Source organism: Anomaloglossus baeobatrachus, chromosome 1 (assembly GCF_048569485.1).
Source record: "Anomaloglossus baeobatrachus isolate aAnoBae1 chromosome 1, aAnoBae1.hap1, whole genome shotgun sequence".
Lineage (NCBI taxonomy): Eukaryota > Metazoa > Chordata > Amphibia > Anura > Aromobatidae > Anomaloglossus > Anomaloglossus baeobatrachus.
In genome coordinates this window covers 751,051,521-751,069,144 of record NC_134353.1, presented here as the reverse complement: position 1 = coordinate 751,069,144, position 17,624 = coordinate 751,051,521, and the positions used below count along the sequence as shown (strand labels likewise).

At 50.0% G+C, this 17,624-nt stretch overlaps 1 protein-coding gene across 7 annotated transcripts in view; it reads right to left on the bottom strand.

Moving 5' to 3' along the window:
• Positions 1-17,624, bottom strand: part of ATXN2 (ataxin 2) — a 183,566-nt gene that overhangs the window by 38,914 nt on the left and 127,028 nt on the right. For all 7 annotated transcript variants that reach the window (XM_075323804.1, XM_075323758.1, XM_075323785.1 and 4 more), the window contains one exon: positions 16,191-16,375. In XM_075323804.1, coding sequence (XP_075179919.1) covers positions 16,191-16,375 — 185 coding nt within the window. The remainder of the gene's footprint in view (positions 1-16,190; positions 16,376-17,624) is intronic.

Below are 17,624 nucleotides of genomic sequence, written 5' to 3'. Positions count from 1 at the left end.
ATATACAGTATTTTACAATGTTGTATATAAGAGCTCACTGGTGGTGGCCACAGCTTATAGTCGCCAAATGTGGTGACAGGCTACCTTAAAGAGGGCCGGTCCAATAGCCTGACTTCAGTTATAGAAAATAACCAATTACCCATAACCGAATAATATTATGGCATTTGTGCTGTTCCTGTTATTCCTTGTAAAAATGTACAAAAAAAACCACTCAGTTGTCAATTCAAATTTCTAGGAGGAACAACAGAATAAAGGCACAATAAAAGCCTAAAACATATACAATTAGATATTTAAAGAGAAGCAATTATAAAAAATAAATTTCTTTGTCGCTCCATTGGGAGACCCAGCCAATTGGGTGTATAGCTTCTGCCTCCGGAGGCCACACAAAGTATTACACTTTAAAAAGTGTAACCCCTCCCCTCTGCCTATACACCCTCCCGTGCATCACGGGCTCCTCAGTTTTATGCTTTGTGTGGAAGGAGGCACACATCCACTCATGCTCCCATTTTAGTCAGCAGCAGCTGCTGATTTTATCGGTTGGAAGAAAAGAGGGCCCCCACAGGGCCCACGGCATGCTCCCTTCTCACCCCACTAAGTCGGCGGTGCTGTTAAGGTTGAGGTACCCATTGCGGGTACAGAGGCTGGAGCCACATGCCGTTTTCCTTCACCATCCCTTAGAGGCTCTGGGAGAAGTGGGATCCTAACCGGTCATCCATTCACTGGGACCGGGCTCCCTCCGCAGCCCCTGTGGGAATCTGCCGGACAGGAGACTTGTATCATCAGGGACAGGGCCCTGCATCTAAAGGTACTCTGTGTCCCCATGGGGACGGTGCATGGAGCACTCGTTTCACAGACGCTACTGCAGCTCTGGGAGACCCAAGGCAGGGAATCTGGTGGACACACACCGCTTTGGGCGGTCGGTAAGCCACACCGGTCACCCGGTGCTGGTCCCCCTAGGGTGCCGAAGTATATATATTATATATATATATATATATATATATATATATATATATATATATATATATATATATATATATATATATATATATATATACATACAGTTAGGTCCAGAAATATTTGGACAGTGACACAAGTTTTGTTATTTTAGCTGTTTACAAAAACATGTTCAGAAATACAATTATATATATAATATGGGCTGAAAGTGCACACTCCCAGCTGCAATATGAGAGTTTTCACATCCAAATTGGAGAAAGGGTTTAGGAATCATAGCTCTGTAATGCATAGCCTCCTCTTTTTCAAGGGACCAAAAGTAATTGGACAAGGGACTCTAAGGGGCACTTTGCACACTGCGACATCGCAGGTGCGATGTCGGTGGGGTCAAATTGAAAATGACGCACTTCCGGCATCGCATGCGACATCGCAGTGTGTAAAGGCTGGATGATACGATTAACGAGCGCAAAAGCGTCGTAATCGTATCATCGCTGCAGCGTCGGCGTAATCCATGATTACGCTGACGCGACGGTCCGATGTTGTTCCTCGCTCCTGCGGCTGCACACATCGCTGTGTGTGAAGTCGCAGGAGCGAGGAACGTCTCCTACCGGCCTCACTGCGGCTTCCGTAGGATATGCGGAAGGAAGGAGGTGGGCAGGATGTTGACATCCTGCTCATCTCCGCCCCTCCGCTCTGATTGGCTGCCTGCCGTGTGACGTCGCAGTGACGCCGCACGACCCGCCCCCTTAACAAGGAGGCGGGTCGCCGGCCACAGGGACGTCGCACGGCAGGTGAGTGTGTGTGTGAAGCTGGCGTAGCGATAACTTTCGCTACGCCAGCTATCACCACATATCGCTGCTGCGACGGGGGCGGGCACTATCGCACTCGGCATCGCAGCATCGGGCTGCGATGTCGTAGTGTGCAAAGCCCGCCTAAGGGCTGCAATTAACTCTGAAGGCGTCTCCCTTGTTAACCTGTAATCAATGAAGTAGTTAAAAGGTCTGGGGTTGATTACAGGTGTGTGGTTTTGCATTTGGAAGCTGTTGCTGTGACCAGACAACATGCGGTCTAAGGAACTCTCAATTGAGGTGAAGCAGAACATCCTGAGGCTGAAAAAAAAGAAAAAATCCATCAGAGAGATAGAAGACATGCTTGGAGTAGCAAAATCAACAGTCGGGTACATTCTGAGAAAAAAGAAATTGACTGGTGAGCTTGGGAACTCAAAAAGGCCTGGGCGTCCACGGATGACAACAGTGGTGGATGATCGCCACATACTTTCTTTGGTGAAGAAGAACCCGTTCACAACATCAACTGAAGTCCAGAACACTCTCAGTGAAGTAGGTGTATCTGTCTCTAAGTCAACGTAAAGAGAAGACTCCATGAAAGTAAATGCAAAGGGTTCACATCTAGATGCAAACCATTCATCAATTCCAAAAATAGACAGGCCAGAGTTAAATTTGCTGAAAAACACCTCATGAAGCCAGCTCAGTTCTGGAAAAGTATTCTATGGACAGATGAGACCAAGATCAACCTGTACCAGAATGATGGGAAGAAAAAAGTTTGCAGAAGAAAGGGAACGGCACATGATCCAAGGCACACCACATCCTCTGTAAAACATGGTGGAGGCAACGTGATGGCATGGGCATGCATGGCTTTCAATGGCACTGGGTCACTTGTGTTTATTGATGACATAACAGCAGACAAGAGTAGCCGGATGAATTCTGAAGTGTACCGGGATATACTTTCAGCCCAGATTCAGCCAAATGCCGCAAAGTTGATCGGACGGTGCTTCATAGTACAGACAAGCATACAGCCAAAGCTACCCAGGAGTTCATGAGTGCAAAAAAGTGGAACATTCTGCAATGGCCAAGTCAATCACCAGATCTTAACCCAATTGAGCATGCATTTCACTTGCTCAAATCCAGACTTAAGACGGAAAGACCCACAAACAAGCAAGACCTGAAGGCTGCGGCTGTAAAGGCCTGGAAAAGCATTAAGAAGGAGGAAACCCAGCGTTTGGTGATGTCCATGGGTTCCAGACTTAAGGCAGTGATTGCCTCCAAAGGATTCGCAACAAAATATTGAAAATAAAATTTTTTTTTTTGGGTTTGGTTTATTTGTCCAATTACTTTTGACCTCCTGAAATGTGGAGTGTTTGTCAAGAAATGTGTACAATTCCTACAATTTCTATCAGATATTTTTGTTCAAACCTTCAAATTAAACGTTACAATCTGCACTTGAATTCTGTTGTAGAGGTTTCATTTCAAATCCAATGTGGTGGCATGCAGAGCCCAACTGGCGAAAATTGTGTCACTGTCCAAATATTTCTGGACCTAACTGTATGTATGTATGTATGTATGTATGTATGTATGTATGTATGTATGTGTATATATATATATATATATATATATATATATATATATATATTTGTATATATTTTCTCTGTTCGGCCGAGTTGTTTTGCTTTTGGCTATATACCCTCAGTGATCACTCTCCTAGGAGACAACAGGATGTCGTCCACAAGGAGCAAGGGCGCTAAGGCAAAGGGTTATTTTGCAACCTGTACCTCTTGTGCGGCTATGTTACCTGCAGGTTCCACCTACCCTCACTGTGAACAATGTTCGGGCCCTGTTGCACTTGCTCAGCCGGAGCCTCGGGCACTAGTGGGACCCTCGGCTCAGGCAGACCCGTCTGCTTCCCCTGTCCAGGTGGCAGGGACAGAGTTTGCAGTTTTTGCTGAGAAACTCTCTGAGTCACTTTCACAATCCATGGCTCAGTCTATGGACAAATGCTCTGCCAAGCTACTAGAAGCCTTGCAGTCCAGATTGGTCCTTACACAGGCCCCGGGCACTGTTGGATCATCGCCTCCAGGCCCCTCTCGGTCCGCGCCGCAGCGTGCTCCCGGGGTGGCCCCTAGGTCTCACGTGGAGGACTCCGGCACGGACCACAGTCCCAGACCGGCTAAGCGGGCTCGCTGGGAATCTTCCCCGACTTCCTCACGCTGCTCGGGTTCTCAGCTCGAGGACTCTCTGGAGGATGAGGCGGACGTCGCAGCTCAGGGCTCTGACCCTGACGTTGCTCTCAATCTTGATACACCTGAAGGGGACGCCATAGTAAATGACCTTATAGCGTCCATCAACCAGGTGCTAGATCTTTCTCCCCCAACTCCACCTATAGAGGAGTCGGCTTCGCAGCAGGAGAAACACCAGTTTAGGTTTCCCAAACGTACACGGAGTGCGTTTTTCGATCACTCCAACTTCAGAGATGCTGTCCAGAAGCACAGAGCATTTCCGGACAAGCGCTTTACTAAGCGGCTTAATGACACACGTTACCCCTTCCCCTCTGACGTAGTTAAGGGTTGGGCTCAATGTCCCAAGGTGGATCCTCCAGTCTCTAGACTGGCGGCTAGATCTGTAGTATCAGTTGCAGATGGCTCATCGCTCAAGGATGCCACTGACAGGCAGATAGAACTCCTGGTGAAATCCATCTATGAGGCCACGGGCGCGTCTTTTGCCCCGGCTTTTGCAGCCATGTGGGCACTCCAAGCTATCTCAGCTTGTCTGTCTGAGATTAATGCGGTCACACGTACCTCTGCTCCGCAAGTTGCGTCTTTGACTTCTCAGGCGTCGGCTTTTTCGTCCTACGCCATGAACGCCGTCCTGGACTCTGCTAGCCGTACAGCAGTAGCATCCGCTAATTCGGTGGCAGTCCACAGGGCCATGTGGCTACGCGAATGGAAGGCAGACTCTGCTTCCAAGAAGTTCTTAACCGGTTTGCCGTTTTCTGGCGACCGATTGTTTGGCGAGCGATTGGATGAAAGTATTAAGGAATCCAAGGGAAAGGACTCGTCCTTACCCCAGTCCAAACCGAAGAGGCCTCAGCAACGGAAAATACAATCGAGGTTTCGGTCCTTTCGGCCCTCAGCCAAGTCCCAATCCTCCTCGTCCAACAGGCCAGAGAAGGGCCAGAGGAACTCTTATGCGTGGCGGTCTAAGTCACGTCCCCAAAAAACCGCCGGAGGCACTGCCTCCAAGGCGGCCTCCTCATGACTTTCGGCCTCCCCAAACCGCATCCTCGGTCGGTGGCAGGCTCTCCCGCTTTTGCGACGCCTGGTGGCCACATGTCCAAGACCGATGGGTGAGAGACATTCTGTCTCACGGTTACAGGATAGAGTTCAGCTCTCGTCCTCCGACTCGTTTCTTCAGAACATCTCCGCCCCCATCTCGGGCCGGCGCACTTTTTCAGGCTGTGGGCGTCCTGAAGTCAGAAGGAGTGGTGATTCCCGTTCCCCCTCAGGAACATGGTCACGGTTTCTACTCCAACTTGTTCGTGGTGCCAAAGAAGGACGGATCATTCCGTCCCGTTCTGGACCTCAAACTGCTCAACAGGCATGTGAGCACCAGAAGGTTTCGGATGGAATCTCTCCGCTCGGTCATCGCTTCGATGTCACAAGGAGACTTCCTAGCATCAATCGACATCAAGGATGCTTATCTCCATGTGCCGATCGCACCTGAGCATCAACGCTTCCTGTGTTTCGCCATCGGGGACGAACACCTTCAGTTCGTGGCACTGCCTTTCGGCCTGGCGACAGCCCCACGGGTCTTCACCAAGGTCATGGCATCTGTTGTGGCGGTCCTACACTCTCAGGGCCACTCGGTGATCCCTTAGACGATCTCCTAGTCAGGGCACCCTCCCGGGTGGCGTGTCAGCAAAGCCTGACCGTCGCTCTGGAGACTCTCCAGCGGTTCGGGTGGATCATCAACTTCCCAAAGTCCAAGTTGACACCGACCCAATCACTGACTTACCTCGGGATGGAGTTTCATACTCTCTCAGCGATAGTCAAGCTACCGCTGGACAAACAGCTTTCGCTGCAGACAGGGGTGCAATCTCTTCTTCGGGGCCAGTCACACCCCTTGAGGCGCCTCATGCACTTCCTGGGGAAGATGGTGGCAGCAATGGAGGCAGTCCCCTTCGCGCAGTTTCATCTGCGCCCACTCCAATGGGACATTCTCCGCAAATGGGACAGGAGGTCGACGTCCCTCGACAGGAACGTCTCTCTTTCCCTTGCAGCCAAAACCTCTCTTCAGTGGTGGCTTCTTCCCACTTCTCTGTCGCAGGGAAAATCCTTCCTGCCCCCATCCTGGGCTGTAGTCATGACGGACGCGAGTCTGTCAGGGTGGGGAGCGGTTTTTCTCCACCACAGGGCTCAGGGAACCTGGACTCCGATAGAGTCCTCCCTTCAGATCAATGTTCTGGAGATAAGGGCAGTGTATCTAGCCCTAAAGGCGTTCCATCGGTGGCTGGAGGGCAGGCAGATTCGCATACAGTCGGACAACGCCACGGCGGTCGCGTACATCAACCACCAGGGCGGCACGCGCAGCCGTGAAGCCTTCCAGGAAGTCCGGCGGATTCTGCTGTGGGCGGAGGCCACAGCCTCCACCATCTCCGCAGTTCACATCCCGGGCGTAGAAAACTGGGAAGCAGACTTTCTCAGTCGTCAGGGCATGGATGCGGGGGAATGGTCTCTTCACCCAGACGTGTTTCGAGAGATCTGTCGCCGCTGGGGAACGCCGGACGTCGATATCATGGCGTCACGGCACAACAACAAAGTCCCGGCATTCATGGCACGGTCTCAAGATCACAGAGCTCTGGCGGCGGACGCATTAGTTCAGGATTGGTCGCAGTTTCGACTGCCTTATGTATTTCCTCCTCTGGCGATGCTGCCCAGAGTGCTGCGCAAAATCAGGTCCGACTGTCGTCGCGCCATTCTCGTCGCTCCAGATTGGCCGAGGCGGTCGTGGTACCCGGATCTGTGGCATCTCACGGTGGGTCAACCGTGGGCTCTCCCAGACTTGCTGTCACAAGGGCCGTTTTTCCATCTGAATTCTGTGGCCCTCAACCTGACTGTGTGGCCATTGAGTCCTGGCTCCTAGCGTCCTCAGGGTTATCTCAAGATGTCATTGCCACCATGAGACAGGCCAGGAAACCAACGTCCGCCAAGATCTATCACAGGTCTTGGAGGATCTTCTTATCCTGGTGCTCTGATAATGGTTTTGCTCCCTGGCCTTTTGCCTTACCCACTTTTCTTTCATTCCTTCAATCCGGAATGGACAAGGGTTTGTCTCTCGGCTCTCTCAAGGGACAAGTATCGGCGCTATCCGTATTTTTTCAAAAGCGTCTAGCCAGGCTTCCGCAGGTCCGCACGTTCCTGCAGGGAGTTTGCCACATAGTCCCACCTTACAAGCGTCCGCTGGAACCCTGGGACCTTAACAGGGTGCTAACGGCTCTTCAGAAACCACCTTTCGAGCCGCTGCGGGATGTCTCTTTATCACGTCTTTCGCAGAAGGTGGCATTTCTAGTGGCAGTTACATCGCTCCGTAGAGTGTCGGAGCTGGCAGCGCTGTCATGCAAAGCCCCCTTCCTGGTTTTTCACCAGGATAAGGTGGTTCTGCGTCCTGTTCCGGAATTTCTCCCTAAGGTGGTATCTCCTTTTCATCTCAATCAGGATATCTCCTTACCTTCATTTTGCCCTAATCCAGTTCACCAATGTGAAAAGGATTTGCACTCATTAGATCTGATGAGAGCACTCCGGTTCTACGTGTCTCGCACGGCGCCCCTGCGCCGTTCTGATGCGCTCTTTGTCCTTGTCGCTGGCCAGCGTAAGGGTTCGCAGGCTTCCAAGTCAACCTTGGCTCGGTGGATTAAGGAACAGATTCTTGAAGCCTAACGTTCTTCTGGGCTTCCGCTTCCTTTGGGGCTGAAAGCCCATTCTACCAGAGCCGTGGGTGCGTCCTGGGCATTGCGGCACCGGGCTACGGCTCAGCAGGTGTGTCAGGCAGCTACCTGGTCTAGTCTGCACACTTTCACGAAACACTATCAGGTGCATACCTATGCTTCGGCAGACGCCAGTCTAGGTAAGCGAGTCCTTCAGGCGGCAGTTGCTCACCTGTAAGAGGGGGCCGTTTCAGCTCTTTTTATTGAGGTTTTCTTTTACCCACCCAGGGACTGCTTTTGGACGTCCCAATTGTCTGGGTCTCCCAATGGAGCGACAAAGAAGAAGGGAATTTTGTTTACTTACCGTAAATTCCTTTTCTTCTAGCTCCTATTGGGAGACCCAGCACCCGCCCCTGTTCCCTTCGGGCTGTTTGTTCTTTTGTGTACACATGTTGTTCATGTTGAATCGTTTCTTTTGGTTCATGGTTTTCAGTTCTCCGAACATCCTTCGGATTGAATTTACCTTAGACCAATTTATAAGTTTCCTCCTTCCTGCTTTTGCACCAAAACTGAGGAGCCCGTGATGCACGGGAGGGTGTATAGGCAGAGGGGAGGGGTTACACTTTTTAAAGTGTAATACTTTGTGTGGCCTCCGGAGGCAGAAGCTATACACCCAATTGTCTGGGTCTCCCAATAGGAGCTAGAAGAAAAGGAATTTACGGTAAGTAAACAAAGAAGGGAATTTTGTTACTTACCGTAAATTCCTTTTCTTCTAGCTCCAATTGGGAGACCCAGACGATTGGGTGTATAGCTACTGCCTCCGGAGGCCACACAAAGCATTACACTAAAAAGTGTAAGGCCCCTCCCCTTCTGGCTATACACCCCCCGTGGGATCACGGGCTGCTCAGTTTTAGTGCAAAAGCAAGAAGGAGGAAAGCCAATAACTGGTTAAACAAATTCAATCTGAAGGAACATCGGAGAACTGAAACCATTCAACATGAACAACATGTGTACCCGAACAAACCAAAAAACCCGAAGGAAACAGGGGCGGGTGCTGGGTCTCCCAATTGGAGCTAGAAGAAAAGGAATTTACGGTAAGTAACAAAATTCCCTTCTTCTTCGGCGCTCCATTGGGAGACCCAGACGATTGGGACGTCCAAAAGCAGTCCCTGGGTGGGTAAATGAATACCTCAAGTTTGGACTGTAAAAACAGCCCTTCCCTACATGGAGGCAACCGCCGCCTGCAGGACTCATCTACTTAGGCTGGCATCCGCCTAAGCGTAGGCATGCACCTGAAAATGCTTGGTGAAGGTGTGCAGACTCGACCAGGTAGCCGCCTGGCACACCTGCTGAGCCGTAGCCTGGTGCCGTAATGCCCAGGACGCACCCACGGCTCTGGTAGAATGGGCCTTCAGCCCTGATGGAACCGGAAGCCCAGTAGAACGGTAGGCTTCAAGGATTGGTTCCTTGATCCATCAAGCCAGGGTGGATTTTGCAGCCTGCGACCCCTTGCGCTGACCAGTGACAAGGACAAAGAGTGCATCCGAGCGGCGCAGGGACGCCGTGCGGGAAATGTAGATTCTGGGTGCTCTACACCAGATCCAACAATGCAAAGCCATTACATATCGATGAAATGGATAAGGATAAAAGGAAGGTAAGGAGATATCCTGATTGTGATGAAAAGGGGATACCACCTTAGGGAGAAACTCTGGGATCGGGCGCAGCACTACCTTGTCTTGGTGAACACCAGGAAGGGAGCTTTGGATGACCGCGCTGCTAGTTCGGACACTCTCCGAAGAGACGTGACCGCTACCAGAAAGGCCACTTTCTGTGAAAGTCGAGAAAGTGAAACATCCCTCAGAGGCTCGAAGGGCGGCTCCTGGAGAGCAATTAATACCCTGTTCAGATCCCATGGGTCTAACGGCCTCTTGTACGGAGGGACAATGTGATAACCCCCCTGCAGGAACGTGCGTACCTGAGGAAGTCGTACTAGGCGCTTCTGAAAGAATACCGACAGCGCTGCGACTTGTCCTTTAAGGGAGCCGAGCGACAAACCTTTTCCCAAACCAGATTGCAGGAAGGGAGGAAAAAGGGGACAATGCAAATGGCCAGGGAGACACTCCCTGAGCAGAGCACCAAGATAAGAATAACTTCCACGTCTTGTGGTAGATCTTGGCAGACGTCGGCTTCCCAGCCCGTCTCATGGTGGCAATGACGTCTTGAGATAATCCTGAAGACGCTAGGATCTCGGACTCGATGGCCACACAGTCAGGTTCAGGGCCGTAGAATTCAGTGGAAAAAAACGGCCCTTGGGACAGTAAGTCTGGCCGGTCTGAGAGTGCCCACGGTTGGCCGACCGTGAGATGCCACAGATCCGGGAACCACGACCTCCTCGGCCAGTCTGGGACGACGAGGATGGCGCGGCGGCAATCGGAGCTGAGCTTGCGTAGCACTCTGGGCAACAGTGCCAGAGGTGGAAACACATAGGGTAGCTGGAACTGCGACCAATCCTGAACTAAGGCACCTGCCGCCAGAGCTCTTTGCTCGTGAGACCGCGCCATGAAAATCGGGACCTTGTTGTTGTGCCGAGACGCCATTAGGTCGACGTCCGGCATCCCCCTGCGGCTACAGATTTCCTGACACCCTTCTGGGTGCAGAGGCCATTCCCCTGCGTCCATGCCCTGGCGACTGAGGAAGTCTGCTTCCCAATTTTCTACGCCCGGGATGTGAACTGCGGATATGGTGGATGCTCTGTCTTCCACCCACATCAGAATCCGCCGGATTGCCTGGTAGGCTTGGCGATGCGTGTTCCGCCTTGGTGGGTGATGTATGCCACCGCTGTGGAATTGTCCGACTGAATTCGGATCTGTTTTCCTTCCAGCCACTGCTGGAAGGCTTGCAGGGCAAGATACACTGCCCAGATTTCCAGAACATTGATCTGAAGGATGGACTCCTCTGAAGAGAGTCCTTGACCGTCTGAGAAGGGAGACGTCCCTGTCTAGGGACGTCGACTCCCCAACCCATTGGCAAAGCATGTCCCATTGAAGTGGACGCAGATGAAACTGCGCGAAAGTGACTGCCTCTACATGAGGCGTCTTAAGGGGTGTGACTGGCCTTGAAGGAGAGACTGCACCCCCGTCTGTAGTGAACGCTGCTTGTCCAGCGGAAGCTTCACTATCGCTGAGGGAGTGTGAAACTCCATGCCCAGATATGTCAGCGATTGGGTCGGTGCCCGATTTAACCTTGAAAAGTTGATGATCCACCCGAAACTCTGGAGAGTCTCCAGCGCCACGTTCAGGCTGTGTTGGCATGCCTCTTGAGAGGGTGCCTTGACAAGTGGATCGTCCCAGTAAGGATCACAGAGTGACCCTGAGAGTGCAGGACTGCTCCCACTGCTGCCCTGAACTTGGTGAAAACCCGTAGGGCTGTCGCCAGACCGAAGGGCAGGGCTACGAACTGAAGATGCTCGTCTTCAATAACGAAACGTGGCAAACGCTGGTGCTCTGGAGCAATCGGCACGTGGAGATAAGCATCCTGATGTCTATTGATGCTAGGAAATCTCCTTGAGACATTGAGGCAATGACGGAGCGGAGGGTTTCATCCGGAACCGCCTGGCCTTCACGTGCTTGGTGAGCAGTTTTAGGTCCAGAACGGAACGGAAAGAGCCATCCTTTTTTGGCACCCCAATCAGATTGGAGGAAAAACCGTGTCTTGTTCCTGAAGAGGAACAGGGATTACCACTCCTTCTGCCTGCAGAAGAGCATCGGCTCGGGGGGGGGTGGGGGGTGGGAAAGTTCTGAAGAATCGAGCCGGAGGACGAGAACAGAACTCTATCCTGTACACGTGAGACACAATGTCTCTCACCCACCGGTCTGTGACCTGTGGCAGCTAAATGTCGCCAAGCGGGAGAGTCTGCCACCAACCGCGGATGCGGAGAGAGAGAGCTGAAAGTCATGGGGAGACCGCCTTGGTAGCGGTTCCTCCGGCTGCCTTCCTTGGGCGTGATTGAGCCCGGCTGGAATCTGAGCCCCTCTGAGCCTTTCGAGCCCTTTTGGACGAGGACAATTGGGACCTGCCCGAGCCTGGGAAGGACCGAAACCTCGACTGTCCCTCCAGGACAGCATTGATAGGGTAAGTCGCAATGCAGACATTGCGAGGTTAAGGACACCACCTGCGGCACAGATGTACATGTGCTCAAGACCAGCTGCGCAAGACCAGCTGAAATAGCTTAGAGTGCCCATACGGCTGCGAATGCCGGAGCAACCGACACGCTGATAGCTTCACAGACAGATTTCAACCAGAGGTCCATCTGTCTGTCAATGGCATCTTTAAGTGAAGTCCCATCTCCACTGCAACTATGGATCTAGCCGCAAGCCTGGAGATTGGGGGATCCACCTTTGGACCCTGGGTCCAGCGCTTGACCACGTCAGGGGGAAAGGGATAACGTGTATCCTTAATACGTTTGGAGAAACGCTTATCTGGTAAGCGTGGTGTTTCTGAACTGCTTCTCTGAAGTCAGCGTGGCCAGAAAAGTACTCAATATACGCATGAGATACTGAAAAGGGATTTCTCCTGCTGTGAAGCTGACTCCTCCACTGGGGGAGCTGAGGGAGAAATATCCAACATTCCATTGATGGACGCTATAAGATTATTCACTATGGCGTCACCATCCGGTGTATCCGGATTGAGAGCGGTGTCAGGATCAAAGCCCTGATCAGCTACGTCTGCCTCATCATACAGAGAGTCCTCCTGCTGGGACCCTGACCAGTGATGAAGCCGAGTGCCGCACCCAGCGAGCTAGCTTAGGCTGTCTGGGACTGTCGTCCGTGTCAGAGCCTTCACCCTGGAATGCCTGGGACCCCCCCCGGAGCACTGATTATGTTCCAAATGAGGGCGGCCAGGGAGCATTGATCAAGATTGCCCATGGCCTGTCTGGACTGCAAAGTCTCTATCCCATGACAATCTATCAGCCGAAACTGCAACTCCGTCCCTGTCCCTGGACAGGGTTCACAGGTGGTTCCTTTGGCCACCTCTAGTAGAGACCCCGGCTGACCAAGTGCTACAGGGGAGCATTGCACCCAATGGGGGTCAGTGGAACCTGCCGGTGGAACAGTATCACATGCAGTAAAAGCAGCATAGAAAGCCTGTGTTGCTTTTTTTGCTGCTGTATTCTAGCCATCTAGGAGAATATAGCCAAGAATAGCGACCGTACAGTGCAATGTATAGCATACAAGCATAAGTACAAATGAACACTTCAGCACATGCAATACAAGCAGCATAGAAAGCCTGTGCCTTGGCACCCTTGCTTTTTTGCTGCTGTTGTCCAGCCATCTAGGAGAATATAGCCAAGAGTAGCGACCGTACAGTGCAATGTATAGCATACAAGCATAAGTACAAATGAACACTTCAGCACATGCAATACAAGCCGCCCATAAAGCCTGTGCCTTGGCACCCTTGCTTTTTTGCTGCTGTTGTCCAGCCATCTAGGAGAATATAGCCAAGAGTAGCGACCGTACAGTGCAATGTATAGCATACAAGCATAAGTACAAATGAACACTTCAGCACATGCAATACAAGCAGCATAGAAAGCCTGTGCCTTAGCACCCTTGCTTTTTTGCTGCTGTTATCTCGCCATCTAGGAGGGCATATAGCCAAAAATAGCGACCTACAGTGCAGTGTATGGCATACAAGCATAAAATACAAATGGACACTTCGGTATTTAGTGGGGTCAGCACTTCAGGTGCTGCTTACCGCCCGCCTATAACGCGGGTGTGTGGTCGCCAGAGCCCTGTGACTGGTTGCCCAGAGCTTGTCTCCGTTCCCCAGCTCGGACTGCGTGGAGGAATGGCTGCCGGCGTCCTGTGAAGAGGGGCGGGCCGTGGGCGTGCCCCAGACAAGAGCGGGAAACTGGCGTCCCACTGTGTCCAGTGAAGGGGGCTGGAGAATGCAAAGCAGACTCCAGCCCTCGGCGCTGACTTTCTGTACAGCGTCCCGCCTCTCCCCTGACTGGCAGGGCTGGGGGCGGGAACGAAACGAAAACTAGGCCGCAAAGCCGGGGACTCGAGTAATAAGCGCGGCCGTCCTTGTGCACGGCCAGCGCGGAAGTCCCCGGCGCACCACAAGTCCCAGCCGCGCCACAGTGTAAAAAACACCCAGCAGCGGCCGGCGCGGCAGTTCCCAATACATAAATTCACTCAGCAAAGCTGCAGTGAATAATAGCACGAGCGCTCCGCGCTGTTGTCCCCGGCGCACTAACACTCCCAGCAATGTTGGTGTGTGTGTGCGCGCTTGCCCGGGGACACAGAGTACCTTAATGTAGCAGGGCCCTGTCCCTGACGATACTCAGCTCCATATCCAGCAGGTTCTCTGGGTCTGTGGATGGAGCCCGGTCTCAGTGCCTGGAGACCGGTAAGATCCCACTTCACCCAGAGCCCTGAGGGGGGATGGGGAAGGAAAACAGCATGTGGGCTCCAGCCTCCGTACCCGCAATGGGTACCTCAACCTTAACAAACACCCGACAAAAGTGGGGTGAGAAGGGAGCATGCTGGGGGCCCCATATGGGCCCACTTTTCTTCCAACCGACATAGTCAGCAGCTGCTGCTGACTAAAAACAGTGGAGCTATGCGTGGATGTCTGACCTCCTTCGCACAAAGCTTGAAAACTGAGCAGCCCGTGATCCCACGGGGGGTGTATAGCCAGAAGGGGAGGGGCCTAACACTTTTTAGTGTAATGCTTTGTGTGGCCTCCGGAGGCAGTAGCTATACACCCAATCGTCTGGGTCTCCCAATGGAGCGCCGAAGAAATTCCCTTCTTGTTAGATGCATTAAAAATAAATAATAATTTCACTTTTTTTGCTTTAATATCCCAATCTTAACAAAAAAACCCCAAACATATTCTTGCATATTTTCTTTTTACACCGGCCATCTGGGCTGTTTTATATTCACACCTCCTGTCCCTTCAGGCTATATTTTATCAGGGGTAGGATTTCACTGAACGATAACACCTCTATACACAGCTGTCAACAAAGGATCCGCCAATCACAATAAGCAATGTCACAGATCCTGCCCCATCTCTTCACAATGACCTTTACATATGCTCATTAGACAATTCAATAGAAAAGCTATGCACTTGTGATGTGTTTCCTGAAGCAGAAAAAAAAAAAAGCTCCAGCGGCCAGTGTGAAAAACAACAAGATTTCTATTTTTCATTTTTAATAGATCTGATATGGGAAAAGAAAAAAAAAACTGTCAAATTTAAATACATTTGAAACAATGACCATATGGTTGAACAATCTGGTCATTATCTCATGATACCTTCCCTTTAAGGAGAATGCACAGTTGCTCTGACATCTAGGAGAGTAGACCGGTCATCTTTAAATATTAGCAATACACAACAGAAATATTTCCCTAACATCTTCAGATCTTAAATATACATGTAATGTAACAGACTTTATTCACAAGTAGTGGTTGGAGCCATGAATCTTGACGCACAAGTGAAGCTCATTTTGAAGCAGATTGTAGTTAAAGGGAACCAAACATCAGGATTATCGTATATAAGGTGCAGCCAGTGCTATACTGGCACTATCAGGCACATTGTGTACATACCATTAGTGGGCAGCTCGGATGTTTAGGCTGTGAAATCCATGTTTATGAAGTTTGAAAATTCATCCAATTTTTGATTGACGTGTGCACACCTCCAGATAATATCCAGGCGGGTTATGATTCCCGCCCCCCCGCCCCCTGTTCCTCCCTCTCTCTGGCTGTATGCAAATTTCTAATCTTCAGTTGCACGGCGTCTGAGTTGGCGCCTGCGCATAGCGCTTATCTCCGGCGCCATGTTTTTGAAGCCCGCATACAGAGTTTGGTGTCTGAGAGGGCGGCGTATGCGCCCTCGCTTCTTCATATTTCATGACAGTGCTAGCGCGCGGTCACAACAGGACTGGAGACCAGCTGATCTTACTGATTAGCTGCAGCAGACGATATCGTAGCAGCCATCTGCTGCAGCTAATCGGTAAGATCAGCTGTTCTCCAGTCCTGATGTGACACCGCATGCGCTCCCGCTGTCACAACGAGATATGAAGAAGCGAGGGCGCATGCACCGCCCTCTCAGACACCAAACACTGTATGCGGGCTTCAAAAACATGGCGCCGGAGATAAGCGCTATGAAGATTAGAAATTTGCATACAGCCAGAGAGAGGGAGGAACAGGCGGGGGGAGGGGAGGGAATCATTTGCATAACCCGCCCGGATATTATCTGGAGAGGTGCACACGTCAATCAAAAAGTGGATGAATTTTCAAACTTCATAAACATGGACTTCACAGCCTAAACATCCGAGCTGCCCACTAATGGTATGTACAGCCTGTGCCAGTACTGCACTGGCTTTACCTTATATACCAAAATCCTGATGTTTGGTTCCCTTTAAACCGGGGGCGTTTTTTGCCATCTAGTTCAACATATATCTGAATGAACCCTAGCTGAATTAAATTACCTTAGTAAATAGGAAAGAAAAGTTTAAGTGAGGTTACCTGTGACTGATAGTGTTGCACATGCTGCATAAGAGGCTGGCTAGAGAACTGCTGTGGGCTATAGGTAACATACTGCGCAGAGTAAGCCGGGGAAGTAGCTACTATAGGTGGTCCTGCTGCAGACACGGGGTGCATCATTGTGTTCTGGTGATGCTGATCCTGGCGCTGCTGAGGCATATTTGGTACTGCAAAAAAGATAATCATACATGTTATACTTTAACATAAAATCTAATATTTACCCTAAACTATCAAACCACATGATCATTGTAACAAAGATGATAGAAGTTGCCTTATTTAAAGATTTTCTTAAACTTGGACTTATTTAGATGTGCAGATTAGGTAACTGTGCAGAAGATACATTAGCATAAAGAGCTGGAAAGCAACCTGTCAAGAAAGAAACATTTTTTTTTTATGGTCCTTGGCTGTTCCCTCATCTTTTCCTTTCTGTTGGAAGGCTTTGCTAATAGGTCAGCCCAAGATAAGAGCTCAGCTGTAGAATAATCTGCATTTCACCAATGAAAAATGGATGATTTTCCTATAGAGATGAATAAATTGTGTTTTTATATGGACTAAATGGTTGAATGTTTAAGAGTTTCAATGTCATACTAGTAGTACATGCAGTGTTTTTTTCACACTTATTTACCCACTGATTTAAACCTCAACTCATGTCATGTACATTTTCAGCACAGGTCACATTGGGGTGTATAGAGCGAGCTCAGGAGTCGAGTTCACTATGTACGCTGCAGATGCCAGCTATGTTACAAAGTCAGCAACTGCAGAGACAGGAGCTTGCTTTGAACGTTGCTGTCAACCATTTAGATGCTGCAGTCAATTACTGCATCATTATCATGGGTAGCCAATGCGTTGACATTATGGCACTAAAAAAGTGAAAAAAGTGAAAACAATGTTTACTTTAAACATCTCCCTTTTCTTTAAGAAGTAAAAAAAACCAAACAAACAAAAAAAACAAACACTGATTTTGAATTGCTCTTTCCAAAAGAAGTCCAATATTTCAAGACAGAAAAATTATTTCATACTGTACATTAAACCGGGGGGGACGGGGGGGTGGGGGGTGACGGACCCAAAACCATTAGAATTGCCTTTTTTTCCAGGCAAATTTCACTAAACAATACAGGGATCAAAATGTCATATGCACCAAAAAAAAAAAAAAAAAAAGATACGAGTGCAAGAAAATGGTGACAAATTACATTTGTTGCTTTTACATGTTTCTGAATTTTTTTTTTAACCACAAAAATACAAACAGATTTAAACTTATAAGTTTGGTATAGCCATACATGTACTGACCTGGAGAATAACATTGTGTGATCATTCTTTACAGCACAATGAATGCCAAAAACCCCTCTTAAAAAACAATAACTAAATTGATTTTTTTTCCCCTCCATTTAACCCTTTTAACCTCGGGAAATTTTCCAT